Source organism: Equus przewalskii, chromosome 18, assembly GCF_037783145.1.
Source record: "Equus przewalskii isolate Varuska chromosome 18, EquPr2, whole genome shotgun sequence".
Classification (NCBI taxonomy): Eukaryota; Metazoa; Chordata; class Mammalia; order Perissodactyla; family Equidae; genus Equus; species Equus przewalskii.
Window position 1 is genome coordinate 24,374,754 of NC_091848.1, and position 27,967 is coordinate 24,402,720.

A 27,967-nucleotide genomic window follows, 5' to 3' on the forward strand; every position below is an offset into this window, starting at 1 on the left:
AGTTACTCCCTCTGCCTGAATTCAGGGTCGCTCTGCAGTCTGGCCTGGGAGGAGACGAGCTTTTTCCAGGCTCGGCCCCAGGCCGCCCCTGCGTGGCTGTGACGTCGGCTTCTCCCCGCCCGCCTTGGCTGGTGACGCAGGTGGCCACGCCCCCGCGCTTACGTCACCGGCCCGGTTCCCTCTCCCGGGAGCGGCGGCGGACGCGCGGCTCCCACCCCCTCCCCTCTCGCGGGTTCTCCCCTCCCCGGTGGCGGCCGCGGCCTGACCCTCTGCAAGGCGATGGCCCGGGCCCCGAGCGCGGGCTAGTGTGCCTGGGTGCCCGGTCATGGGCTGTATCGGCTCCCGGAGCCCGGCGGGTCAGGGTAAGAGGCGGAGGCCGCGCACGGGTTGGGGAGTCGGGCTGCGGCTGCCCGGTGCGCGGGCCGCGGTTGGGGGGGGACTTGAGGAGGGGGCCGGTGTCGGGAGAGGGAGGAGCCTGCAGCGGGGAGGCGGGCCAGGCAAGAGAAGGGAGCGGGCCTGAGCGGGGAGGGGGCTGAACCGACTCGGGTTCGCTCCCCTGGCCTGCCTGCTTCTGGGCTTTGCAGGGGAGACTCGTGGTCTTTCCGTCTGGATTCCTACCGTTGAGGGTGGCAGGGAGGGGCTAGTCAACCCTCCCCAGCTCATGGCGACTGGCGTTGCACGCCCACACACACTCACCTCCCTCTGCCTACACCTTTCCTCTCACTGTCCTGGGAGTGGCCCTATGCTGGGAACCTGCCTCTCCCAGCTGTGTCCCAACCCCCTTAAGGAGGTAGCCTGCAAACGCTGGCCAAGCACCCTATGGAGTTTTTAACGAAAACTTACTCTCCCCTTCAGAGTCACTAGGTTGATGAAGGGGACTGAGGTCCCATTTGGGGCACCTGTGAGTACCTGATCGCCTCTCACCTCTGACAGCTGTTTTAGTTTCCTTCCCCCACTCCCAACAACAAAATCACCCTGCCCTGTAGAAGGGAACAGGAGCCCACAGGGAGGCCATCAGGGCTTCCTTCTCACAACTGCTGACCTCTGCTTGGGCCTTGGTTTCCATGGATGGTGGTACACCTTGGGGCCTGGCCTGAGTCCTGTGCATCTGAGGTTGGCCAGCCTGCTTTACTCCAATGTCATGGATTTCTCCAAGCCCAAGGCTAGGCAGGAACTTGTGATATTGAGGGCTGGGTTTGGAATGGGTCCTGGGCTTTTAGGGCAGGTGGTCAGTCACACAGGCCTTGGTGTGGTTGGTACTTGAGGTTCTTTGGAGCTAAGTCTCTACCTGACGTTTGTCTTTCCTTGGGTTCCCATGAGGAATTCTGGGATTTGTAGTCCTAAATTAACCTCATGGCTTTCAAAGCTGAGAAGCAGTAGGCTGGTCTGATCGCTCTTGCCCTACTAATGCTTGAAGTTTAGGAAGTCATTCCTTATGGTAGTCAGGGGAGAGTTTGGCTGACCTCAGGACTGGCCTTGAGAGCCCTAATTAGGTACTAGCTGGGGACCAGGGATGGCCTGTAACCTTGTGTCTTCCTTCTGGTTGGTAGCGTTTCGGGGGACCACCAGCTGGCTGAGGCTCAGGGACAGAGACGGCTGCTCCAGCTAAAGGTCAGTTGTGTACATTGCCTCTTGGCACTGTCTAGGGGATGGGCCTCAGCTCCCTGAGCTCCAGAGAGCTTGGCTGGGCCCCTGGCGCTCCCACCTCCTCAAAGCCATGAGGCAGGAGTGTTCTCCTTATGTGACTAGGCACAGGTTCCAAGTGGGGAGGGGACTGGCTCAGCATCCGGAGCCAAAATAGGAATAGAACTGGGAGCCGAGCCTGGAGCAGTTCTGGGCTTTTGGTTCTCCGCATCAACACAGCCAGCATGCCTATGATTTCTGTGCTGGGCAAAATGTTTCTGTGGCAGCGTGAAGGGCCTGGAGGACGATGGACTTGTCAGACAAGTCGCAGAGGTGAGACCAGGGACTGTAGATGTGATCTGGGAGGTGATGGGGAGCTGAGGAACAAGGTGCTCAGGTGGCAAGAGGAAAATTACTCTGGCTTAGATGTTGAGAACCAGGCTGAAACAGGAACAAATAGGCTGGAGTCGGACAGGGCGTCAGGGAAAAAGCCTTAGGGGACTGGGGCAAAAGTCAGAAAAAACCATGGGTTTGTCAGAAAAGAAGAGTGAAGAGCTGTGTACCAGTTGAGGTTGGCAAGAGGAAAGAACTAAGAGAAGGAAGGCAGGAACCTGCAAAGGGTCCAAGGTGGTGGTCGGGAGGGGTCGGTGATGTGGTGGAAGAATGTGGTGTGCTTTCCAAGAGGAATAGGTAGGCAGAGAAACCGGAGAAGATTTGGAATTTATCAAAGTTTAGATTTCAAACCTAGGGTTTTGATGGCAAAATACATCCAAAGGAGGAAGGTGGCCCCTGGCTACCACAAAATGGCCCCAGGGCCCTGACGATCAGGGCTGGGGGATAGGGGCTTTCAGAGTTGTGGAGAGCACCAGGTGGTTGCAGATATTCTGGGAGGTGGGAGAGGAGGTGAGGAGAAATCATAGGGCAACAACGGATGAAAATGGGGATCTTGGCAGAAGTGGGAGCCTAGCTGAACAGCCTTTCCCCAACCCCTCAGTGGCCTCGGACCCCGCGTGGGCTGTGGAGTGGATCGAACTTCCTCGGGGCCTCTCTCTATCTTCCTTGGGATCTGCTCGGACCCTCCGAGGCTGGAGCCGGTCCTCTCGCCCTTCCTCCGTGGACAGCCAGGACTTGCCAGAGGTGCTGGGCCCCCAGTGTTGGTAGGGGGAAGGGGGACCGCATTCACATGAAGAGGATCTCTATCCCCCACCCCCGCCTTGCCAGCCTGCTTCTGGCTCCCTTTTCCTGCGAGCGGAGGCGCTATCCGGCCGGGCCCGCAAGGCCGCCCCCGCCACCGGTCTGCTCTGCTCGGCGCGGTGCCAGCGGGCGGGCTTGCTCGCGCCTTCGACGCTGACGTCAGCGCCTCCCAGGCCGTATCCCGGGAGACCCTGTTGCATGGTGATGGGTTGCCAAGGAGACATACACCTTTTCTCTGGGCCTGGGCCGCAGCTGCGCGGAGCACCCGTACGGATGGCTTCGTCGGCTGGGGGGAGTGAGGGGAGGGAGGGAAAGCGAGCCAGGAAACACCCAGCAGGTGCTCCTCCCCCCAGTCCTGGCCAGAAGCTACCGGCACCACCCTGGGGGCCCTGTCAGCCAGGTACTGAAAGCGGAGGGACAGAGGGTGGGCCTGAGCTCAAGGGGCATGCGGAGCCCTTCTGAGGGTGGGAATGTGATGGAGGAGAGCTAGGCAATGCTGGGGAGGGGGCGTGTGCCTCTGACTTCATTCATTCACAGGGAGAAACGTTTGCCGGGGCTTGCCAGGGAGCACTGAGCCAGGTGCAGGGTGGAGGTAGGAACCCAAGTGAATCAGACTCAGGCCCTGCCCTCCTGAGATCCCTCAGGAGAGATGCAAGGGCAGTGCTGGGGTGGGGGTGGGGGCTGGAAGAAGACAGAGGAAACTGGACTGAAAAGATAATAGGAGGTGGCGCTTGAGTCAGGCCTTAAATGGTAGGGAGCATTTTGTCAGGCCAGGATGGCATTCTTAGCCCAGGGGAAGCTGGGTTCCTTGGCCTGGAGGCAGGAGGGCTGCTTTCTGACAGAGGAGGTGGAGAAGTGGGGTTTTACTGGGCAGATGAGATCAATGGTGGATTCCAAGCAGGCCTGACCGGAGGCAGGGGCCTCGCAGAGTGGATTCCTTCAGTCCCTGCCTATGAAGCTTGCACTTCATTGGACACTAGAGAGCCCAGAAAAGATTTTAAATAGGGACGTGTTGTGACCAGTTGCGCTCCAGGAAAATTGTTTACATTTATACCTTGCCTCATTCATTTAGCTTATGTATTTTGAGAGATTATTCTCTTCTAGGAACTGTGCTAAACACTGTGCAGTAGTGACCAAAAGAGACCAAATTCCTCAAAGAGCTAAAGACCCATGAGGGGGACCAACAAGAAATAAGGAAACATGAAATAGACCTCATTACACCCGTGGAGGTTGTTGGTAGGGAATGGTGACTTGTTACAGACTATAGAGGGAGGTTGGACAACTGGTAGGGTAGCCAGGAAGGCTCCTCTGAGGGAGCGATATTTCAGGCAAGACTCAAAAGATGAGAAAGAGCCAGCCAGCTGTGGGAAGAGGGCCGGGGAACACTTATACACACAACATTCTAGGCTGAGAAAATAGCGTGGAATTTGAAGAGCTTAGGGGACCACCAGATGTGCTAATCTGGGCACTGAGGGCTTGAGAAGGGCAGTGGCAGTGGGAGCAGAAAGGATGAGAGTCATATTAGAGGCACTTAAGAGATGGAATCATTAGGTCTTAACAACAGATATGGCTAAGCCAAGCTGAGGGGAGTGTTGGTGGTAATGCTGAGGTTTGGAGCCAGGCTGAACGGGAGAATAATGGGGTGATACAAAGTAAAGAAGTCCAGAAGCAGGGCCAGATATGGGGAGGTATTGGGTTTGGTTTTGGTCAGGCTGAATTTCTGGTCCTGGTAGCCTCTAGAAACAGCTAGAAGGTGGGTCTGAAGACTAAGAGGAGAAGGACAAAGGGGAGAGGACCTGGAGGAAATCCTGATGCCATACCCTTCTCCCTTCCTCTTCTCCCTTCTCAAAGCCTGAGCTCCCTGGTTCTTTACTTCCTGACCTGCCTCCTTCTCCTCCAGAAGCTGGGGAGGTGGAGGGTTAGCTGCAATTCTGCTCCTTTGGGCCTGCCCAAGTCTCCATTGCTTCCCGGGAGGACACAGTTTGCTTGTCCTGGCTTCTTACCCTCTTTTATATCCCAAAAGCCACTGGGACATATGTCCTGCCATCTGCCATATCCCCCGTCTAGCTCCCATATCCCCTTGCTGCCTTGGGTGGGGTATGGGCATGTAGGGGAGCACTCCTCTCAGAGGGGCACTCACCTGCTGATGCTGTCACCCCAGGTGAATGTTGGAGACACAGTCGCGATGCTGCCCAAGTCCCGGAGAGCCCTAACTATCCAGGAGATCGCTGCGCTGGCCAGATCTTCCCTGCATGGTGTGTACCCCCTCTCATGCCTCTGGCCATTTGGTCCTTTCTTCTCCCTTTCGCACATGCCCTTGGGGACTATATCCTGTGAGCTCTTGCTGGGATCTCCCTTTTCCTCCCTTTCTCACATAAATCCCAGCTCCCTCCTCCCATGCAAAGGCACCTGTGGACCCTAACTATCATCACCCTTCCACTTCCCTCCCAGATGCTCCCTGGCCTGTGCCCTCACCAGGCTTCCTCACTCTGCCCCATCTCCAGGTATTTCCCAGGTGGTGAAGGACCACGTGACCAAGCCCACCGCCATGGCCCAGGGCCGAGTGGCTCACCTCATTGAGTGGAAGGGCTGGAGCAAGCCCAGCGACTCGCCTGCTGCCCTGGAGTCTGCCTTTTCCTCCTATTCGGACCTCAGTGAGGGTGAACAAGAGGCTCGCTTTGCAGCCGGTGGGTGGCAGAAAGGGGATCAGCCACACATTTGTTGTAGGGATGCTCTCTCTCATCTCCTCAGGCCTGATGTGGGGGTTGGAGTCTTTCCACACCCCTGTGTCTACCCTCTCCTGTCTCTAAGCTGAACCCTAGTCTTAGCTCATCTTCTCTGCTAATAAATTCTGTGTCCTCCCCAACAGGAGTGGCTGAGCAATTTGCCATTGCAGAAGCCAAGCTCCGGGCATGGTCTTCAGTGGATGGTGAGGACTCCACCGATGAATCCTATGATGAGGACTTTGCTGGGGGAACTGACTCAGGTGAGGGGACATCCCACGCTAGTGCTGCCAGCTGGGGTGGAACCGCCTGATAGACAGTGATTCAGAGCTCAGCCTTTGGAAGGTGGGAGGCGAGGGGCAGACTCTTTCCGGGCAGTCCTTGACATTCTAGGGGCAGGAGGACTGTCCACGCTCATGGATGGGCAATCAGCAGTTGGAAATGGGGCAGTTCCTTTCCCACAGGTGCTGAGCCTTCTCTGCCTGTCTGTGCAGTTGGGCTTTGCAGATCTCAAAAAAAAAAAAATGCCCAGACACCTCACTGACACCTTTTGTGCAGCCAGGCCTTGTCTCTGGGAGGGTGTGCTGTGCCTTGCCTTTCCTTCTCGAGGCTGCCTGCTGGCTGGCTAGGGCAGCACTCATGAACTGCAGTGCAGCAGCACAGGGCCTCAGAGGGCTGTGGCCCCAGGCAAACAGGAAGGCGTGCTGGGCCTGGACCGCCCGCAGGGCCGCTGGCTCCAGCTCAGCATCCTCGCATTCCAGTGAGACTTGCCTGTGGGCCTTTCCCTGGGCCAGTGCCTGCTGAGGGTACCCTGCAGGGCTGTGCAGCTGTGCACGGCCCTCCTTTCATCTTCCATTCTCCGGACCACATGGCTGACTTTCTCTGCAGCTTCTGGGCTCAAGCCTCACAGGCCACCATCCCCCCCACCTCTTTACCTTTGAAGCTTGCCTCCACCCGCCCCTGCCCCTCCAGCTAATTAACAAGTTCTCCAAAGTGGGCAATACATTAAAGCAGATTGGAGACTGCTGCTGTAGTCCAGAGGGGACTGATTTGGATGCTCGAGGCCAAGATGGGGCCCTGAACCACAAGTGTTTTTGTCTGATTGAGTTCCAGGCCTGCTTAGACCACTGGTATAATGATAATTAACATTTATCCCAGGCCACTATTAGCCCATGTGGCTAATTTAAAAAAGGCACCGCTTTCTCTGGTGGGCACAGCCCCATGCCAGGGCATGCGGCTCGGTGAGCAGAATGTGGGCTGAATTTCAGCTCTTACATGCTGCCTGGGACAGGCTCCCCTTGTGCAGTGAACAACCTGCACCACCATGTGTGGTATCCCTGCATTTATTGCTTCCTTACTGTGTGCCAGACTCTGTTCTCTCAACAACCCCATAAGGTAAGTATAATAGAATCCCCAGTTCACCATTAAGAAAACTGAGGCACTGAGTGGTTAAGTTGCTCAAAGTTACACAGCTCCTACCCACCATCCCGAGCTTAGCTGAAGGTGGAGCGGGAAGAATGTGGCTTCCAGGTTAGCCAACTGAAATGGGGCTAGCAGGGCTGTTTTCTTTTTCTCCCCCTGCAGACATGGCTGGGCAGCTGCCCCTGGGGCCTCACCTCCAGGACCTCTTCACCGGCCACCGATTCTCCCGGCCTCTGCGCCAGGGCTCTGTGGAGCCTGAGAGCGACTGCTCGCAGACCGTGTCCCCAGAGACCCTGTGCTCTAGTCTGTGCAGCCTGGAGGATGGGTTGCTGGGCTCCCCGGCCCGCCTGGCCTCCCAGCTGCTGGGCGAAGAGCTGCTCCTCGCCAAACTGCCCCCCAGCCGGGAAAGTGCCTTCCGCAGCCTGGGCCCACTGGAGGCCCAGGACTCGCTCTACAACTCGCCCCTCACGGAGTCCTGCCTTTCTCCCGCCGAGGAGGAGCCAGCCCCCTGCAAGGACTGCCAGTCGCTCTGCCTGCCACCAGTGGGCAGTTGGGAACGGCAGCGGCAAGCCTCTGACGTAGCTTCTTCTGGGGTGGTGTCCTTAGACGAGGATGAGGCAGAGCCGGAGGAACAGTGACCCAAATCATGCCTGGTGATGGCATGCGTCCCCTGGCTGCTGCTGGGGGCAGAACCTCATGTCCACGTGTGGGCATGAGGCTTCCAGCAGAGCTCCAAAGCCTGGAGGGCTCCTGGGAGCACTCACTCCTCCGTTGTGTGTTTTGCATGAAAGTGTTCGGAGAGGAGGCAGGGCCAGGCTGGGGGCGCATGTCCTGCCCCCACCCCTGGGGTTTGCCGGGAGTTGCCCGGGGCCTCTGGGGCATGGCTGCAGCTGTGGCAGACAGTGATGTTCATGTTCTCAAATCAAAAACGCCACATACACATTTCCTCCTCAGATGATGTGAAGCCCTAAGGGGGCGGTTTTGCCTGGGCTGCGTGGGACAGAGTGGAGGGAGCCCGCCCCCGCCATGCCTCTCTCCCCTCTGCTTCTCTCCTCACTCCCGAGTCCATGTGCAGTGCTTGACAGAATCACTCCCACGCGGGGCGAGGCGGGCTGGGTGTCACCCTCCTGGAGCCTGTGGCTTGAACCGTCCCCAAGGGCCCCTCGCCCGGCTGGGCTCGTGCTGTGCTTCACCTCTCCATCATCTCTAAATCTTCTTCTTTTTCCGTAAGAAAGAGGGGTTTTGGTCTGTTCTTTCAGTCGGATCTTCTCTGGGAGGCATTAGAATGATGAAAGCATGGACCCTCTACCCTTTTCCTGGACCCTGTGATGGGGTCTGGGCCCTTCCCAGTTCCTTGTAGGATGTGTGGGCAGGGTCCTCGTGGCTCCCAGCACACCAGACTGCTCCATTCACCCAGAGTTCTCTTTAGGGTGGAGTTGGAAGGGGTGGCTCTGCTTGCTAGAGCTGCGACTTCGATGTTCTTCCAGAGAGGGCCACAAGGGGGCCACAGGGGTGGCCGGGCAGTTGTCTGCTGATGCCTAAGCTGGGCAGGAATTGTGCCAATGAGTGACAGTCATGAGGGAGTGTCTCTCCTTGGGGAGGAAGGAGGGTTAGTGCCTTTCTTGGCTGAATGAAAGGCCAAAGCCACTGTACTGAGGGCCTCTGCCCTAGCTAGTGTGGATGACCAGCAGTGGAGGCCTCTAGAGCCTGCATTCCACGGACAGCAGGCACTGGAGTTTTATGGCCGTGAGGGGTGGGGGTAGCTGCAGAATTCGGAACCTTGTAGGCTTTGGCAGGTAAGAGGGCCCAAGGTAAGAACAAGAGCCGATGGGCACAGGCATTCTATATATAAGTGGCTCATTAGGTGTTTATTTTGTTCTATTTAAGAATTTGTTTTATTAAATTAATATAAAAATCTTTGTAAATCTCTATATACATCTGGTCATTGGAGGTTCCAGTATAAACCCATCTTAGTTCTACCCTTTTCTCCTCCAAGGGGGAACAAGGTCAAGGGTCAAGTGATCCCACCTGCATTCTGCCAGGGCAGTGCTGATCTTCCTGCCCTTGGAACGCTTGCTGCAGGTGGGTGTTGGGTGAGATTCCAGGTAGGATGAACTGGGAGAAGCTGGCACCCAGGTGTGGAAGGGGGGCTGGGGCTCCAGCCTTCAGCTGCAGCTGCCTCCTGCTTTCCCACGGCAGAAGGAATAGGGAGCTGCAGGATCTGGGCTGAGGGCCACAGCCACCGCCATCCCAGGCCACCCATTGAGGGGTTCACTGGCACTTGTCATCACTGTCAGAAGGGCTGCCCTCCCGGGGGAGGCCGTGGTGGGAGCGGGTCCCCCAGAGTGCATGCACCTCAGTGGTCTCTGTGTCGCTGCTGCTGGTGGCACTGTCACGGAAGCTGGCGAGGGGTGGCCGGACTTTCACGCCCTGTGCTGTGACAGAGCCCTCGATAGCCTTCCGGAGCTGCAAAGGTGAGAGGGTCAGATGTGTGGACTCAGAGGTCCCCGCTCAGACTCCTCCCTGTCACTTTCCCAGTGAGCTGGACATAAGCCTCCACGCCTTTTTCAAAGTGGAAGTGGCTCTGACGGTCACTATCATCTCACCTCCTTCAGGGTGACAATTCCAATGAGTCTGCCAATACTGGTGACATAAGCATGGTCCACTCCCAGCAGTGAGAAGATGGTGTGAGTCTGTGGGGCGGGGAGAAAATACATTGGACTTAACGCACGAGGGGACAGCTCTAAGTTACAGGCCAGTGGGGGCCCAAGACAAGGTGTGAGAAGAGAAAAGGGGCATCACAGGTGGTGGGGAGCGGGGGCAGGACCACGAGAGGGAAAAGAAGAATGAGAATGCTTCTGCAGCCAGGCCTCAGAAACTTGACAGTGGGAATCTTTACGTTGCTTATGTTAATGGAGAAATGGACAGAGGAAGGATTCTTCATTCCAAGTTAGAAAGGAGGATGGAAGAGAATAACTGAATATGACATCTAATAGTTGGCCAGGCACTGGGCTAGGGCCTTCTTACATTAGCATTGAACATCAGAACCATCCTGGGAAGGTAGCATAATACCCATTCTATAGGAGAGGCAGCATGAGGCTCAGTGGTAAGTGACTTGCTTGAAGTCACCAGTAAGAAGTGGCCTAGCAGTCCCAGGCCACTTTCATCACACTACACAAGGAGGCAGCACAGCCCCAGTCGTCCTATGCAGACATCGATTAGTCTTGGTATATCCAAGAGGGAGGGTCCGCACCCTGACTTAGGGGTACTGGCCCTGAATCTTGTGCCTCTCACCCTACCTTTGTGGCTGACACATGCTCCCCATTGGCCCTCAGCTGGCTGGCCAGTTAAGATAACCCGTCACCCTGGCTCCAACACCCCAGTCTTAGCCTGAAGCCGTCGACATCTCTCACGTAGTTGGCCTTTTCTGGGGCCCAAGTAGCATCCCAGGTCCTGTTGAGACGGAGCTTGTGGTGCTGGGGGACAACAGTCACCCCCCCCCCCGGGTTTTTCTTGCTTTGGGCCCTCCCCCAAGCTTTCCAATGGAATCACCAAGGGGGCAGAAATTGTCAGCCAGTTCCCCTTGTGCTCTAAGTGGATTTTCTTGGGCCAGATGTTTTGAAAAGCACTCTACTGACTCAGCAGTTCCTGGAATTTTTGGCCCATCATCTATTGCACTGTTTTGAGTTTACTTATAAGCCTCTTGGCTTCATGTTTGAATCAAATTGGGTATTTTTAACCCAGATTCTTGACACCAGTTATTCAGAATTCATTGTGATTATCTTAACACTTTTAAAATGTTTTCTTACACAGTCGCTAAATTCTTTAGGAAAGGACTTCCAGAACTTTCCTAACTTTCTCCATCTAAGGCATGACAGTACTTTAAAAGGAGCTAGAAGTTCAGTCTTAGAATAAGCTTTTCTGTGCTCCTTCAATACCTGTGCCATAACTGTCATGTGGTTAGCACGTTCCTCCTCATATCTAACTTGAATCCTGCATGCAGCCAGTTATCTTTCCTCTCCTCCTCTGACTTCAGAGGGAAAACATCTTTATTTTAAGATTTCCTATTTTCATAATCCCTTAGCCTTGTCTTCTTATGGTTTAATAATCTCTCTCATCTTCTCCCAAGGATCCTATTTAATTTTCTTTTTCTCCACAGTCCTAATTAGAGTGAGCGTCCGGTAGACTATATACCTTTTAGGTTTGCAAACCCCTTGTCCCAGGCAGTCAGCAAGCCTTACCGATCTACTTCCTGAACATCCTGGCCATTCTTCCCGACTCACTCACATCCTCACCAGGATGGGCCACAACATCCTAACGGGTTCTGCTTTCCACCTCCCTTCCCTCCATCTTGGTTCTACCCATCCTATGAGCTTTGAGTTAGAGCCCAGACTCCCCAAAATGGTCCATAAGACCCTCCCCAAACCAACCCTGGGCCTGTCTTTTCAGCCTCAGCTTATGCCAGGCACCCCAGCTTCCAGCATAATCACTCATTCTTTTCTGAAAACATCCATTTCTTCCACACTTCAGCCCTTTCCTCCTTACACCACCTTTTAAAGTCCCCTATTGTTCACCTCTCAGTGTAAGTAGTAGCAGCAGCAGTAATTCCTAACATATATTGAATACTTACTATGTGCCAGGCACTGTTCTAAGTGCTTCTAGAGAAGTATCAACTTTTTTAATCCTCAGAAAACCCTATGAGGGTAGGTACTATGATCCCCATTTCACAGATAAGGAAAGTGAAGCATAGAGAGGTTAAGAAATTTGCCAAGGTTACACAGCTAGGTAACTCATGGCAGAGTGAGATCTGGGTTCAGCCACTCTGGCCTCCTGCTGGCACTCTAGGTCCCCCAATCTCCCCCACTCCCACTGCTTCTCTGTAGGTGGCTTCTGAATGAATGAGGTACTCAGCTGGTAGTCTCCACTTGCACAGGTTCCTGAATAGTCTCCAATGTATTCTCCCTCCGCTCTGAGTGTTCCTCTCCTGAACTTAATTGGGCTACTACTTATTGATTCCTCAGGCCTGCAAAGACATTCTGAAGTCTAATCTTTTAGGTTCTTATCGCTTCCAGTTCTTTGTACTTTTGTTAGTCAGTTCCTCAAAGGCTTCTTCTCTTCCTCTGATTTTTAAGTTTGTAACAAACACCTACTTTGTTCTTTCTCATTTTAATTTAATTAGACACCAGGGAGCCCACTGGAGGGCCTGTACTTCTTTGGCTTGGGAACATTGAATTGAAAGGGAGAGGGACCATGTGGCCTTCTGAAAGAATCCTGGGATTGGGGCCAGGAAGTCTGGGCTCTGGGCCTGACCCTGCTATGCTGACTTGGGCAAGTGCCCTCCTCCCTGCCTCAGTTTCCCCATGTGTTAAAATGGTTAAATGCACAGGCTTTTGAGTCAGGTCATCTTGGATTTCAGGCCTGATTCTGCTACTTACCAGCTGTGTGACGTTGGACAACTTGCTTAACCTGTCTGAATGTCAGGGTCCTCATCTATAAAAACTGAAATAGCATAATATCTATCTTACGGTGTGGTTGTGAGGATTAAATTAACCATGTAAAGAGCTGAGCCCAGTGCCTGGCACACAGCAGACACTAACAAGACATCAGCATTATCATCATCATCATCATTATGCGATATTTGAGACTAAGAAAAATGATAGAAAAGCTTTAGAGGTCTTAGGAAGAAAGGCTTTAAATATAAGCCAAACGTATTCTTCTCAGGCCTCTCTCCTTTTTATCTTGCAACTACACTGCAGTTCCCCACTCGCTTTGATCCAAGGGCTTTACCCAAAGGCTTCTAAGTTCCTTTATTACCTTTTGCTTTTTTGTGTCTCTTTTGTCTCCTGTCCTTCCTGCCCCGGCCCCTGCTTGTCCGTGCTAGGCTGGCCTTTAGGCACAGCTGGCGTCTAAGCTAGCCGCCCAAGCTGCAGACCTTGGGAGTGTCCCCCACTGCCACCAGCCCCACCTCCATGCTCAGAGGCTTGCACATTAAATCTGTCAACAACTTAGCTAAAACACCCCTGGGTTTCTGCCCTAGCAGCCTGCCGGGTGTGCCTACACACCCTGCCTTCCCATAGAAGCCTGCAGGTGCCCAGTGATGCCCCGGCCCCATCCTGGGGAGCCCTTGAGGCCATCCTCCACAGAGAACTCCGCCCTCCTTTAGTGTCGGCCTCACCCACCACCAACCTGTCTGTGCTCAAGTTTTCTCTACATCTCTGCAGGCCGCTTTGCCCTTCTGCTGAGCCATCTTCCTGTGTCCCTACCCGTTTTCCTTCGGCCCACATTAAGTCAGACTTTCTGGGGTCTGACATTCCAAGCCCCCAACTGGGCATTTCTCATCTTTGTTTATCTCTTCGCTGCAGTGTCTCCACCCCTACTTGGATGTTGGTTAGCTTGTTTATTAGATTTTCTTCTCCTGCCTGTTTCTCACCCATGTTTTTCCGCGTGGATGTATCAGCCTTGTTGGGCGCTGGCAGCCTCCTGCCTAGCTCTGACCCTAGCCTGGCCTTCTGGCTTCCACCCATCTCAAGCCTTGTCTTTGTTGCTGCTTTGGTCCAGAGTTCCCTGGGGGCAAGGCTGAGCAGAGGAAAAATGATGCCTGGCTCCACTGCAGGCAGGAAGAGGCTACGGGGCCCTGGCTCCCGGCCTCCCATCGTTTGAAGCAATGTGTTTGAAAAACATCACGGCACACAGCCCATTGTCTGCTGTCGCTTTTTCCCCACTGGCCTGAGTCTAAACTTGTGGGAGGACCTAGATCCCCACCCTGTACTCCCAATAGCCTAGGCCAGCCCCAGGCTGCTGGCCCTACCTTGTGCAAAGAGGTCCGCTCCACCAGCTGGAAGGGGGCAGGGTCAATTTTGCAGTCACTGAAGTTGACAGGTTCATCTAGTTGCTGCTCCTCCCACTCCAGAATCTAGGGGACAAGACTAGGAAGATTAGGGAGAAGGTGCCAATAGCTGCTCTCACCTCCCTACAAGCTGGCCTGCCTTTTTCCTACCCCAGTGTCCCTCCCATGGGGACAGCAGCCAATTTGATGACTGAACACACCCAGGAAGAAACAAGGTCCAGAGTCCAGTCACAACTTACCTCCTGAGGGGTCATCTCGCCTTCCAGGTCCGAGGTGCTCTAGGAGAGAGGGAGCAAGGTTGGCAGCTAGGTGTTGGGGGGAGGTTGGTGTATCCTCCCGGCTCAGGGGAGGTTTACTCTGCCTAGACCTTGGCCCTCCCTGCCTAGTGCTCCTGGGCTGCTGGAAGAAAGGGAGCACTTACCGTCAGGGAGATTCGGACCCGCTTCAGCTTGCGCTTGTCACATGATCCCAACTTCTCCAACTTCGTTAGAGTCAAACCAGAGAGAAGAGGAGTTGATGTTATAGGGGGGAGGGAGGCGAGGGGGAGCGGTGGAGCGCAGGAGGAAGGGCACACTGCAGGGACAGAACTGACATCTAGGAGGGCAGAAGGGCAGGCAGAATGGAGGCAGGCATGCAGGGTTAATGGGGAGGTTGTCGCAGTGTCAGAGAGACAGCTGGAAAGAAAGAGCCGATGGAGAGGCTCCAAGCACTCACCTTGGAAGCAGCCTCAGGGGGTGGACTGCCACAGAACAGGCTCCTGAGGGTGATGCCTGCCGGCTCTATGTTCCCTGTGTTCCCAAACACAAGGCCCGGGGTGGCAATGTCATCTTTGAAGGGGGGAAAGGGCCAGGAGAGGGGAGGAGGCCAAGGGGAGAGGCGTCCTGGTTCTACCCCTGGCTCATGTGGGCAGCTTTTAGCTGGGGTGTGCTCCAGCACAAAGGCTGGAGAGGGATCTTGTGGACTCACGGGCCGGGCTCCGGCTCTGTTGGAGGACGGAGGGGAGCTGCTAGCAGGAGATGGGCTCACCTGTGGGACTCTCCCCGAGGTTCATGGTGTTGCTGGATCCCCTCTTGAGAGCAGGCTTCAGGGGCTTGTGAGTCTCCCCGTGGGCTGCAGGGAAGCCTGAGTCCTCTGTGTTCACCTGCCCAGGTAAGAAGGGGCTGGTGAGACTGTGGCCCCAGATGACCTCTAGGTTGCCCTCCCAATCAGTCTACGCTATGACATTTAGGAAGTTTGTGTGGCAACGGGGCTTTTTCACTCACCTGGAAGTGGACAGAGGTCTCAGGGCTGGGGGGACTCTCCTGATCAGATGGTGGAGAGATCTGGGCAGCTCGACGCTCCTGCATGTACTGCCGCCGGCGGGCTGGACTCAGCTGGGCCCCCAGCAATGCCACCACCTGCGAGCGCTCGATGGAGCCCAGAAGGATCATGGACTCTGGATAGAGCAGGTGGGAGGACTCAGGAGCCAGGGGTGAGGCCCTCCCACCCCACCCCATGGCCTTCTCTCACATCCAGATGGGGCCTTGGACACAGGCCACACACCAGAGGGAAACCCCTGGCTGGCAAATGCTGACCCATTCCCTTTGGAACCGAGGAGACTGGTCTTAAGCCCCTGTCCCTGCCCCCTTCCTAAGCAACAACCCTGGGAGATGGTCCTAGCACCTGGGCCCCCTCCTGATCTCACCAGGGGACTCCACTAGAGCCAACATGCGGCCCTTGGTCCTGTGTAGTGCCAACCGCAGGTCCCGGAACGTGCAGTTGAGGGCGATGTGGGGAACATCTCGCACCATGATGTCCTCCACTCGCAACCGGTACTGCCTGGCAGCAGAGAGAGGCACTTGGTTTGGTCAGGATGGGGAAGGTAGCCCAGAGCATTACCATCCCAGGGCCATAAGGAAGGTCTCAGAGTCCACGGGGACAAGGGTTAAGGGCCAAGGAGTACTCCCTGCCCTCATTCTGATCAGGCAGAGCCAGCCACAGCTCTCCCAGCTTGTGGACAAGGGCAGCTCTGGCCAGGAGGGAGCAAGGTGGCTGGTCTTCCAGCTTCACTGGCTGAGGATCTTGCTGGAGGTGGGGATGAGGGGGTCCTAGGACACCTTTGACCCCTCACCCGTACCCCTCTTGTTACCCAGCCCTCCGTACTGGTGGCGGCCCCAGCCCAGCTCAGGCAGATAGGGCAGTTTCTTGATTCGGATGATGCTGTCGTAGAGTGAGGGCTGTAGGCTCTGGGCAACAGCATTGGCCAGGATAACGGCGATCATGACGGGCAAGATGTGGGCGATCTGGCCTGTGAGCTCGAACACGATCACGGCTGTAGACACTGTGTGTGTCACTGCTCCTGACAGCGCAGCTGCCCCTGGGGACAGTCACTCTCAGTCTCCCTAGGGTGCCCAGGCCCCAGATGACCCTCCCCACCGGGGGACAGTCCTGTGGGGGGCCCTCGGGGCCTCTCCAGTGCAGTCCTGGGGATTGGACTTCTGCATCTGAGGGAAGCCTGGTTTCTGCCAGCAGGGGGCACCAGAGGCTCAGACTCTTGGGTCCCGCCAGGGGTCTTCCCAGACAGACTGGCACTTGGAGCACTCACCCACCACTGCATAGCCCCCTGGCACAATCCTGTAGGTGCTGCTGTCCGTGTGAATCCCATCTGGGAACCAGGCAGCCATGCTTTCGCCCACCAGACGCCCAAATGCTGCTCCTTCAGGGAGGGGGGTGGGAAGAGAAACTGGTAGTGGAGGGGGAGGGCGGGGGCGCTAGGAAAAGAGAGGGTCAGAGGGTAGGGGAGGGGCCAGTGGGTCATTCAGTGCAGGGGACATCCCTGCAGGGGTGGGGTTTGGGGCTGGGGCTGGACCAAAACCCGCTCCCAGGCAGAGTGGGGATGGCCAGGGGGTGGCGAGAGGGTAGGAAGGCTGCAGGCTGGGAGAAGAGGCAGCTGAGGACTCACCAATGACAAAGACAGGCATGAAGGCCCCACAGGGCACTGGGATGGTGGTGGCTAGTGCAGACATCCAGAACTGCAGGCAGGAGGTGGTTCAAACAGGTGGAGGCGCCACCCGGCCCCAGGCTGCCCCCAGCTCCACCCCAAGGAGTCTATCTTATCAGTCAGGCTCCTCTGTCCCAGCTATCCCAGAATCCCCCAGGTGAAGGGAAGGAGAAGGACTCTAGAATTACATGGCGTGGGTTCAAATCTTTGCTCTGCCATCTAGCTGTGTGACTTCGGGCCAATTACTTAACCTCTTTTTTTTATTTTTTGAGGAAGATTAGCCCCGAGCTAACATCTACCCCCAGTCCTCCTCTTTTTGCTGAGGAAGACTGGCCCTGAGCTAATATCCATGCCCATCTTCTTCTACTTTATATGTGGGACGGCTACTACAGTGTGGCTTGACAAGCGGTGTGTAGGTCTGTGCTCAGGATCTGAGCTGGTGAACCCCGGGCCGCCGAAACAGAATGTGCGAATTTAACCGCTGTGCCACCGGGCCAGTCCCCTTACTTAACCTCTTTTGAGCCTCGACTTCCCATCTTTCAAACAGGGAGACTACTAGTACCTTTCTCATAGCTCTGTGGTGAGGCTTAAAGGAGTTCAGGTATGGAGAGTGCTTGGAACAGTGCCTGGCACCTAGTAAGCCGATGTCAACGTTAGCTCTACACGTGTAAGGAGCCCCACCTTCATGAGAATAAAGATGACCAGCGTGAGGAAGACGTTAGCACGTGGTGGGCTCCAGGCCTGTGAGGTTCCGGGAGGCTCCAGATCCTCCACCAGGCCCTGGCGGACCCACGTCCGGTTGTCAAACAGGGTGACCAGTGTCTCCTTCTGTGAGAGCTATAGGTGAACAGGGTGCCTCAGGCTGGGGAACAGATAGGACGAAGGAAAGGGGCCCAGGGGAAAGCCGGGGGAACAAGGGATCCCACAGTCATACTGGGGCTGCTGACTTTAGAAGGGACGATTCCCAAGGGAAAGCACAAGTTCCTGTCCTGCCTGGGGTTACCTGTCCGGCCATGAACTGTCCAAAGCCAGGAGGGAAGGTCAGAGTGGAGATGAGCAGGGTCACCAGAGCCGGGAAGAGCAGGCGTCTAGAGATGCAGGTTTCAGAGCATCAAACATGGGTGTGCACCTACTCCGACTGGTGACAGGGTTGAGGTCACAGCAGAACCTGGGCTCTTACATGCAAGCACGCAGTTCTGAGAGAAGCTCCCCTTTGCTCTTCGTGATATCATGGCCCAAGGGTGATGGCCGTGTGGGGTTATTATGAGCCTGAATGCCTTTCTATTGGCTCCTGACTCCCTAAGTGGGTAGCAGTGACAGAAAGCCCACCCCCAGCCCTCTCTTGGACACCTCTGAGCTGCGACTCCTTCCCCTGCCCTCAGAAGCCCCCACTAGGGTGCATCGGGTGAGAGTGGGGAGAATTTTCTGCCTCTGTTTCTCTGTGGTGACTCAGAGTGAAGGTCAGTGTTAGGGAAGCTGGGCTCACTCATGAAGCTGACCAAGGGTGCCACAGGGAGCAGGTTCAGTTGGCTGTCCTTTCCCTGAAGGACAGCAGTCCCAACAGAAGTCACGTCTCAGGCCTCCCCACTCCCAAGTCCTCAGGGTCACAACTGAGAGAGCTGTGCCCCAGAGATGAAAAAATCCCTCCCATCTCCATGCTTCATGGGAGAGAAACTGAGGCGCAAATATTCTCCAGGGTGCACTGCTCTCTGGGCCAGGCCGAGGGCCTAAGGCAGCCTCAGTCTTTGATCCAAAATACCCTCTGCCACTCACTAAAAATTCAAAAGTGCCCATTTTCAGGCAATTCATAAAAAGCCAAAATGTTCAATCAGCCTGGAAAACACGACGGGGTGATTTTCTCAACTGAGTGCCTGTTTTTTGACTGGGCCATTATTTGCCATCTCACCTGTCACTGCCCCCACCTCCCCACTGGGACCCTCACATGACCCCAAGCAGCCTAGAGAGGAGCCCGGAAGCAACTCACTTCTTCATGAGGAAGCGGTTGATGGTTTTCTGCTTCCGCATCACCTGGACAATCTTCCGGTTCAGGTAGACGAAGAGTGCTCCCCCGAAGCCACTGGCAATCCTGGAGAGGGAAGAAGCCCCAGAGTACAAGGAGGTCTTCCCTCTCTTCCCTCTTCCTCTCTGACACACCAAACTCCCTCAGCTCCTCACCCAATGACAGCAAAGGCCGGCAGCTCCTGGAGGTCAAAGGGGAAGTCAAGCCGGAATCGGGTTTTGAAGAGAGCCGTAATGGTCTCTGAAAGGAAGGCACAATAGCAGAGGGAGGCAGGGGTAGTGCCGAGGGCCCCCACCCGAGTCATCTCAGGGGCTCCCCTCATTCCCCAGGTCCCCCCCACCTTCATCACGGTTCCAGACTGCCAAGACCCGGAAGATGAAGGCACTGAAGGTGGCAGCAAAGAAGCCCCGCCAGTAATTCCGCACAGCAAAGAAGGTGGAGGTGACTTCAATGCTGAACAGGACGCCTGCGAGGGGGCAGGGGAGAGCGCCACTTGAGGCCTGGGCCTGGTCTAGGGATGCAGGCCCAGATGAGAGGGGCAAAGGAGAGAAGGCCAAGGGCAGGACTGGGGGGCTGGACGGACTGCCGACCTCCAATAGGTGCTGCAAAGCAGCAGCCCACTCCCACGGCACAGGCAGCAGCCAGCATCTCTGTGTTCCGGGATTCATTCTGGCAGGAGCAGTGGAAAGGAGAGTCAGCACGGGCTCAGCAGCCCACTCCTCCCCTCTGCCTTCCCCCAGGGGCCGCTTTACCTCATAGATGCCTCCGAAGAGGGAGAGGAACTTGCTGAGCAGGGCAGCACACATACTTGCGATATGCACAAAAGGGCCCTGCGGGGTGGGGGCAGGCGGTGAGTGGGGAAGGGCACACCCTGACCTTGGCCTGGCTTCTTCCCCCGCTGGGAGGGACTCCTCCACTCCCCAACCGGCAGTTACCTCTTTGCCGAGGGGCATCCCACTGCCCAGGGCACAGGTCAGCCCAATGACCTTAGCTACAAAGGTCTTGAGGGTGAGGTATTCCTTCAGCACCACTCCCCGCAAGATGGTCTTCATCTCAGGGATGCCAGACCCTGGAGAGGGTACAGTCCCAGGAGAGTCATCCGATGTGCCCGTTTCAGGAGGTCCCATCTCCGCCCTCCCCTGCTCTCCTATCTTACCAACAGCCTGCGGAGCCAGGATCTGTGTGAATCCAGCTGAGAAAGTGATGAGGACGATGGGGTAAGTGACCCAGGCCAGGTACTGGAGCAAGAGGCTGGTGTTCAAGCCCCGGGACATCCACTGCTGAGCTGTGGGGAGAGGACATGCCGCTGGACCCCTGATGTGCACACCCAGTCCCCGCCTGGCCACTGGGACATACGGATATGACAAGCTGTCCCAGGGCATACTGCACAGAGCCTGGGTTCAAGGAGTAGGGAGGGAGCCCTGGAGGGCATTCATCGGGACAAAGATCACCATAGGTAAGAGAGTCAGATGGAGAGGCAGGCAAGTTGTGGCCTAGGCGAGCGGCAGTGAACACGCCTGAAGATGGGGCAGTCAGGCTGGCCGGGCAAAGCGGTCAGTGGCCAAGTAGCCAAGATGCTTGGACAGGTGTGGCATGGAGGAAGCAGGTTGGTTCTTCCCAGCCCTCCCCCTGCCAGCCCTTGTCCTCACCCTGCAGACAGGCAGCGATGGCATAGTCCATGGCCCAGCTGACCAGCGCCATGAGAAGCCCCAGCAGGACCAGGAAGATCCAGTCTTCACCAACCCTGGACACTAGGAACTTATGGCAGTGTACGGAACAGACTGGGAGTGGGGAAGGGAAGAATGAGCAGGCTGGCACGAAAGTACTCCTACCCCTGTCCCCCCCACTCCCCAAAGGGCAGCTCTAATGGCCTCTGTCCCCCTCAGCACAGCATAGCCAGGTCCCCTGCCCCAACCCAGGTCTCACAGCGGCATCGGGTGCAACGGCTCTGTCTGTATTCCAGGAGCTCGGGGGGAGTCCGAGGGGCAGGTGGACCCCTCCAGGGCTCGGGCCCTCCCAGGCGGATCCGAGCAGCTTCCTCTTTGGCAAAGGCCCCAAGCTCCTGAGTGTACCGGCCATACATCTGAGCAATAGGGAAGGTGGGGGTTAGCAGATGTGGGCTGAGTGGCGATGTAGGGAGGGCTCCAGGGGCCTCAACTCCCCTTCTCCCAGCCCCCACATTATATACCCTCTCCTGAACCCACAGTACCCATTTTGGCTTGGGGTGTGGGAACAATGCACATTGCAGACTGTGGGGGCTGTCCTGGCCAGAGTGATGGAGACAGCCAAGGTACAGGCACACAGCTCTGGGGGTGGCAGAATAATCAGTCCTCTTCTCATAGGCCTGGGGGGGGGGATCACTGAGGAGGAGTGGGAGGGAAGTCCCAGAGGAGGAAAGGATGGAAAAACCTAAGGCAGTCTGAGAGTGGGAGGAGGGAAGGTCAGAGAAGAAGGGATGGTCAAGGGCATATGGGTAACAATAAGGGCCTCACGGAGCTGGGGGCAGCTGAGTTAGGCCTAGGAGCAGGCGGGGCCCCAATCCTTATCACGTTCCTGCTGGGCCTCTGGCCTGTGACCGACTCAGCTGTACCCCTCCCACCCACCCTAATCCCCTTGTCCCCATTCTCCACCCCCACCCTCCACCAGCCTGCCAGCCCAGCTGGGAATGGAAAGTCTCTCTGAGTAGTGGAGAGAGGTTGGTGGCCTTGGCCCCACTCTGGAGCTGCCCTGAGTCCAGTGGTGGGTTGGGGGACAGCAGAAGCTGATGGTGGGCTGTGACTGGATGCTGGGGTGGTGGCCCGGAGAGCTGTTGAGCCACAGCTAGACCTGCCAAGCTGGGCGTGTGTTGGGGGGTGGGGACGAGTAGATTCCGGCTGCCACCCGCAGAGCTTCGGGACACAAAGGGCTCCTGTTGGGGCTGGGGCTGGGGCGGGGGGAGGGAGGGAAAGATAGAGACAGAGAGAGAGTGATAGAGAGTGAGGAAGGGAGGAGAGCGAACAGAGAGAGGAGAAAGAGGGGGAAAAGAGAGGCCAGGGGAAGGGGCAGAGGGAGAGAAGGAGAGGGGAAGAAGGGAGGAGGAAAAGAGAATAAGGCAGAGTATGAAGAGGCAGACACAGGGTAGGAGTGGGGAGATGAGTGTGTGAGAGAAAGACAAAGGGACTGGAAGGAGCAGGGGGAGAAGCTGGAGCAGAGTGTGCTGGGGAGTGAGCTTGACCCTGAGAACTCAGTCCAGAGATACAGACCAGGCAAAGGAGATGGAGTTGCGGCTGGCGCAACAGATAGACAGCACTTCAGTGGCCAGGTGCCTGGCTTCGCTGACCAATGCCCCATTCTCAGCCTGGGCAGACTGACAGACACCTCTCACCCTATGTGAAGGCTTGCCCCTCTACCCTTGCTTCACCTACACTCCTGCCACCTCTCCCTGTCATGCTGTTTCATCCAGCCACTCTCTCTTGTAACTGGGCACCTCCCAGCCTCAGTTAAAGCCCAAAGGCCCCACCCTCCTGGAGAGGTTGATTCCCTTCCTCCTTCCTGGGCAAATTCCAGCCCAAGCGGATAAAAATGAACCACAGGGCCCACTCCTTTCCCTATAGTTTGGGTCCTCCACCCCAGTGACACAAGAAGGTGCAAAAGTCTTCTCAAACACTAAGTTATGATGGCTATGAGTCAGCTCAGAGCCCCAGGACCCCTGCTTCAAATGAGGTCAAGGGACACTCCTGGGGAGGGTGAGGGCTGGATACCCAGAGTCAGCATGGACAAAGGTCCCAATTCCCACACCCATTCCTGCTTGACCCATCCTCCCTAAAGCTCTTTTCCCCCAGGGTGGCAGGCCACCTTTTTTCCAGAGAATCGACTGAGGGGTTCCTGCCAATGCTGGGTTGCCAGCCCCAGGTGTAAGGGCTGGGGCTAGGTTTGAGTCTGATTATCTTTCTACACACTCGTTTCTGTGTCTAGCACTCTGCCATGCACATAGTGGGGTCAGAGGGAATGTCTTGGATGGTGGAGAAAGGAGTGTAGAGAGAGAATGTTCAAGGGTGTGAGTGGTGCTGGGGAGGGGTAGTGGGGTGCTGAGACTTGGGCCCAGGTGGTGGGGGGGAGGAGCAAAGAAAATGGGAGGGGGGACAACTGATGGCCTTGTCATCTGCAGGCCCCCAACCTCAGACAGCAACCTGAATGCAGCTTTCCACCCCTGAGCCCTCCAGCCTCTCTGGCCCTGGAGCCTCAGTTTCTCCAGCTCAGAAGGCTGGGGCGAGGTTAGGGTAGGGCCCCGGTCCTCGTGCTTCCGAGGGTAACCCGGAGCAGCGGTTCCGGAGCGCACTCTCCGGGCTCGGCTCGGCTTCACTTACCAGGGTCTGCTCATACTGTAGCGCCCGCGGCTCCATCCCTTCCGCCGCCGCTGCGGCCGCCGGGGCCGCCATCTCCGCGCGCAGCCCTTTGGCCTCCCGCGGCGGCTCGGGCTCCGGCCCGGACTCGGCTGCCGGCCCGCAGAGTCCGCGCCGGTCCCCGTCCCGTCCGCGCAGCCCGGGAGGACGAGCGCAGAGTGCCGCGGGCCCCAGGCGGGCGCTGCTGGCGCAGCCACCAGCTCGCGTCCCCTCCTGGGCGGGCGGGCAGAGGGCGGTCCCCTCCGTGCTGCTCCGCCCGCCGGCCCATTCACAGGGGCCGGCCCCGCAGGGCCGGGGTCTGCGTTGGGGCCGCCTCCCAGGCTCCGGTGAGACGGCAGGGGGCGCTTGGAACGCGTGAGTCCGGGCCCCCTCTCCGCCGAGGCCCGGGGCTGAGAGCGGCGCCCAGGGCCCGAGCGGGGGCGGGCCGGCTGGCACGTGGAGGGGCTGGAGACGCCGGGGCTCGGGAGGGTCGGGGGCCGGGGGCTGCAGAGCCCTCTAAATCAGACTCTTAGGCCCAATCTCTCTCTGAGGAGTGGCGCCCTCTCTTGCTTCTCTGGAGGGGCCAGAGGATCAGACGGGCTTGGCAAGACCCCTCTGCTCCGTCGGGGGTGAGAAGCAAAGCTGGGGGGGACTCGGGGAGCGCTAGGCCCAGAAAGTGGCCCGGGGTGGGGTGTGCTTGGAGCTGAGACCCTCGGTCTCTCATCCCATCCCTTGCTCCTTCCCTCCTCGGCTCCGCCAGGGAGGTGCGCCTGGAGCAACCTGGCCTGCCGGGTGTGCGTGGGTGGAAGTGGGGAGGGAGCGCGAAGGGGTGAGGCCCGAGGGAAGGGAGGTCTAGGTGCCGAGGAGGCCGCTCCTGGCAGGCGGGCGTGGGGGAACAGAGGTCACTTTTCCCTGGCAGGGCTCAAGGAGAAACACGATAGCTGCTGACATCTCGCCCTCATGGGGGAAAGGCCTGTTGGGGCTCTGCGTTCTCTATGAGTCCGGAGAAGGACAGAGCAGAGGGTGGAGTGAGCACAGAGTGGATGGGCAGTGTCAGGGGAGAGGCCAGTGCCGAGGAAACAGGCAGTGTGCGGGAGGAGGCAGGTCCAGGACGAAGGGACATGTGGGAGGCAGAGACGGTGCCAGGAGGAGGGGGCAGTGCCCAGGAAGGAGGCAGTGTGAGAGGAGCCAGCACCCACGGGGAAGGGGCAATGTAAGGGAGGAGCTGGTATCCGTGGGAGAGGACAGTGCCAGGATGAAGGGGCACGTAGGAGATCAGCGTCCACAGGGGGAGGGCAGTGGTGGTGGAATGGGCAGTACCAAGCTGATGGGGCAGTGCTCAGGAGGAGGGCTGTGTGATGTGGCTAATGCCAGGCTGAAGGGGTGGTGTGGGGGAAGAAGGTAGTGGTGGGGAGGGTGCAGTACCACGGGAGGGGACAGTGCAGGCTTTTCTCTTCGTCATAGTGATATCATGGCAAATTCCCAAACTGAACAGACCTTGCTCTGGTGACATTGCTGGCCCCGGCTAGCCTGAGGGGCCTTGGTGCCAGCTGGAGGGGCTAGGTACCGCCTCCTGCAGGGTCAGCGCTCTGGGGGCGGGGTTATCCTAGGCCTGCCCTCCGCGCGGACTGTGCCCTCGGCGGGCATGCGGACCAGCAGGGAAGGGCTAGGGCCGGGCTGCTCTGGGACAAGGATCAAGGTCCCTGGCTGGGGCAGGCCCCCACGCATTCCAGTTTTCCGGACGCGGACTCTGAAGAGGGCGCACTGGAGCCTCCGCAGAGAGCGAGAAACCGCGCCACCTCGGCGGAAGGTGGGACCTATTGCGTCCCCGCCCTGGGGCGGAGTTATCTGGAGCCGAGACCCGCCTTCAATGCTGAAGCCTCTCGGAAGCAATCGTTCGGGGCGGAAGTTAAGAAGCCCCGAGAGCAAGGCGGCGGAAGTGGCCTCCTTCCCGCATGTCCATGCGCATGCGTCCTTCTACTCTCTTGCCGCCGCTCTGTAGGCGCTACCGTTCCCCCGCTCCTCTTTTCTCCACGCGAGGGGGTGCGTGTACGCCTAGTCGTGATCGCGCGCTCAGCCCCTTTCCTACTCTTGTGGCCCCCTCACCATGGCGGGCATCCTGTTTGAGGATATTTTTGACGTGAAAGACATTGACCCGGAGGGCAAGAAGTTTGACCGAGGTAGGTAAGCTGTGTAGGGGCGGTTTGGGGTAAGGGGTCAGCCTCCTCCTCGGGGACACGCCTCTGGGCCCCTTGTCCACCCAGCTCACCTCCCTCAGGAAACAGATGAGAAGACTGAGACTCTCGCTCTCCCTGGCTTTGTGCTGTGCCGAGTGCCTGGGTGGCCTTTTCTCAAGGTGCTAGTAGACTCCTGGACATCTTTCCAGTCGCGCCCCACTCTGTGCTAGGCGCTGTACTGTGCCCCTTACACACACTTTGTCTTACTCCTTTCAGGAGTCTCCATGAGGTAGATGGTGTCTTACCCATTTTGCTCCGAGAGGTTAAGTAATCCACCCAGGGCTGCACAGCGTGTAATCCGACTTCAGAGCCTGTATTCTTGTATTGCCTTTAGAATCTTTAGCTGTTTGTGAAGTCCTGAGTTAGAGTTGGCTGCTTGTATGCCCCTCTTTATTCCGTCATTGATCGATAATTACTTCTCCTTGGTGTCTCTTCCTTTGCCTGGAGACAGATGTTTTTCGAGACAAACACCAGTTTTCACACATCTTGATAATCCCCTCAGCATAGCGCCTGGCACAGAAAGACGAAACGTTTGGATGAATGAATAACTTGCCCTAAGTCCAGTTGTTTCTTAATGGCCTAAGTAGGCCTAGAACCTGGATGTTATTTGTTGCCAGAGGACCGTGATTCTTTTCTGGGGATTCTGTCTGCTTGCCGCAGTCTTTCTCCCCTTTCCTCCTTGCATGTCTGGTTCTGATTGAGCCCGCGCTTCTCCGAGAGCAGATGAGAGGCCCGTGGATGCAGACTGGGTTGAATTGAGTGGTCTGCTGCATCCAGGGCCCCAGGGTGGGGTCCGCAGGATATGCCCCGGGCCGGGCAGTTCCCTCTGTCACTCTTTCTCTGTTCCCCTCCAGTGTCTCGCCTGCATTGTGAGAGTGAATCTTTCAAGATGGACCTCATCTTAGATGTGAACATTCAGATTTACCCTGTAGACTTGGGTAAGTATTGCACACAGACAACAGCAGGAGGCTTTTTCCCATGTCGGCTGTTCTTCACCCTCAGATATTGCTGTTATTTTCAGGTGACAAGTTCCGGTTGGTCATAGCCAGTACCTTGTATGAAGACGGCACCTTGGATGATGGTGAATACAACCCCACCGATGACAGGCCTTCCAGGTGAGGGAGTGGAGGAGGGAATACTTGAAATACGCCTGAGGACTAAGAGATAAGTGGTATAGAAAGACCCGTGTTTAATTTGTGGAATAAATGATTATCAGCAGAATTTGAGGAACCTTAAGGAGATTGCTGCACTTAAGAATTCAAACCACCAGGTGTTTATCCAGAGCAGCAATTCCATGCTTGCGAGTTGTGGCTTTTTGGTGGCTGAGGAAATGACCACTGAGTGACCTGGGCTGTTGTGGGCCTTGTGTCTTGCGAGTGAGTTTGGGGTGTTATGGAAAGGCTTTTGGAGCCCCACTGAGTTCAAATCTCAGCCCTACCACTTATTTACTGAATATCCTTTGTGTCGTTCAGCCTCAGTTTCCTCATCAGTAAAATACAGATGGTCATACCTGGCTCACAGCATTGCCATGAGGACTAAACGACCTTGTGTTTGGAAAGTGCCTGCTGTTACAGTGCTGGCACTGAGTTACCAGTTACCTTTTTTTTTTTTTTAACTTTTTTTGTGAGGAAGATTAGCCTTGAGCTAGCATCTGCCGCCAGTCCTCCTCTTTTTGCGGAGGAAGACTGACCCTGAGCTAACACCTGTGTCCAGCTTCCTTTATATGTGGGATGCCTGCCACAGCGTGGCTTGGCAAGTGATATGTAGGTCCACACCTGGGATCTGAACCAGCAAACCCTGGGCCACTGAAGCAGAATGTGTGAACTTAACTGCTGCACCACTGGGCCGGCCCCGACCAGTTACCATTTTTAAAGGGCCTCTTATTATTGTTAATTACTTTTAAGAATAACTTTGCCACTGTCGTTCTACAGGGCTGACCAATTTGAGTACGTAATGTATGGGAAAGTGTACAGAATTGAAGGAGACGAAACTTCTACCGAAGCAGCGACACGTCTGTAAGTTCCATGGTCTTGTGAAAACCCTCCCCGCCCTGCCCTGTTCTGAGAATCTGGGCCACGCTCATGCTTCTTGTGTGGGGTCTCTCTCGCCAAGCACCTCAGACCTAGGCGGGACCCAGAAAGAAACTGTTCTGAGAGCAGTTTCCAGGCTGAAATGAAGGCTGCTCAGTTTGCCCTTTGTTGGGACCTCAGGGCCTGGTGGTCCACATGGGAAAGTGGTCGTCCTGCTGTGTGAAGTGCAAAGGAAGGTTGCTTCCCCGGGAACTAAATGCAGCATTAAGTGATTAAACTGCCAGGCTTTTTTGTTTTTGTTTATTGTGTGTGTGTGTGTGTGTGTGTGTGTGTGTTGCTCCTCTGCAACCTGATGCCTCCTTCTTTGGTTTCTCTGCCAAGCTATTTTTTCTTTTCTCCGAAATCTTATTGAAACAATATGTGCCTTTTGTAAGAAATCTGAAAAGCAGAGAAGTAATGTGAAGAAGGAAAAAAAAGTCACCTATAACTCCATATCCAGAGGGAACCTTTTATGTAAACATTTTTGAATA

At 56.4% G+C, this 27,967-nt stretch overlaps 3 protein-coding genes across 11 annotated transcripts in view; 2 read left to right on the forward strand and 1 right to left on the reverse strand.

Annotated features, from left to right (window-relative positions):
• The first annotated feature begins 130 nt into the window (after positions 1 to 130).
• FAM131A (family with sequence similarity 131 member A) lies at positions 131 to 8,893 on the forward strand. 8 transcript variants are annotated; one of them, XM_008525963.2, is made up of 7 exons: positions 131 to 362; positions 1,551 to 1,611; positions 2,618 to 2,760; positions 4,979 to 5,072; positions 5,322 to 5,504; positions 5,687 to 5,803; positions 7,125 to 8,893. In XM_008525963.2, exons 4-7 carry the CDS (start codon positions 5,003 to 5,005, stop codon positions 7,598 to 7,600), a joined length of 846 nt encoding a protein of 281 aa, XP_008524185.2. In that variant the 5' UTR covers positions 131 to 362; positions 1,551 to 1,611; positions 2,618 to 2,760; positions 4,979 to 5,002; the 3' UTR covers positions 7,601 to 8,893. The 8 variants fall into 8 exon arrangements, with proteins under 8 accessions (XP_008524185.2, XP_008524181.2, XP_070439464.1 ...); XM_070583363.1 differs by having other exon boundaries at positions 161 to 362; positions 1,551 to 1,956; XM_070583365.1 differs by having other exon boundaries at positions 166 to 362; positions 2,618 to 3,409.
• CLCN2 (chloride voltage-gated channel 2) lies at positions 8,803 to 23,651 on the reverse strand. 2 transcript variants are annotated; one of them, XM_008525968.2, is made up of 24 exons: positions 23,156 to 23,651; positions 20,736 to 20,892; positions 20,459 to 20,590; positions 19,966 to 20,094; positions 19,745 to 19,878; positions 19,562 to 19,639; positions 19,400 to 19,478; positions 19,150 to 19,275; positions 18,965 to 19,049; positions 18,774 to 18,875; positions 17,793 to 17,877; positions 17,471 to 17,626; positions 16,751 to 16,820; positions 16,394 to 16,504; positions 15,952 to 16,165; positions 15,494 to 15,627; positions 15,072 to 15,244; positions 14,836 to 14,950; positions 14,524 to 14,597; positions 14,231 to 14,290; positions 14,049 to 14,087; positions 13,771 to 13,875; positions 9,569 to 9,655; positions 8,803 to 9,428 (listed from the first exon to the last, which is right to left on the reverse strand). In XM_008525968.2, the coding sequence occupies exons 1-24, from the start codon at positions 23,225 to 23,227 to the stop codon at positions 9,234 to 9,236; spliced, it is 2,712 nt and encodes a 903-aa protein (XP_008524190.2). In that variant the 5' UTR covers positions 23,228 to 23,651; the 3' UTR covers positions 8,803 to 9,233. The 2 variants fall into 2 exon arrangements, with proteins under 2 accessions (XP_008524190.2, XP_070439463.1); XM_070583362.1 differs by lacking the exon at positions 14,231 to 14,290 and having other exon boundaries at positions 23,156 to 23,419.
• Positions 23,463 to 27,967, forward strand: part of POLR2H (RNA polymerase II, I and III subunit H) — a 5,265-nt gene continuing 760 nt past the window's right edge. Inside the window, exons 1-5 of the mRNA XM_070583372.1 lie at positions 23,463 to 23,545; positions 24,887 to 25,350; positions 26,262 to 26,345; positions 26,429 to 26,522; positions 27,339 to 27,422. Of these exons, the coding sequence (XP_070439473.1) occupies positions 25,278 to 25,350; positions 26,262 to 26,345; positions 26,429 to 26,522; positions 27,339 to 27,422 (335 nt within the window). The 5' untranslated portion in view covers positions 23,463 to 23,545; positions 24,887 to 25,277. The remainder of the gene's footprint in view (positions 23,546 to 24,886; positions 25,351 to 26,261; positions 26,346 to 26,428; positions 26,523 to 27,338; positions 27,423 to 27,967) is intronic.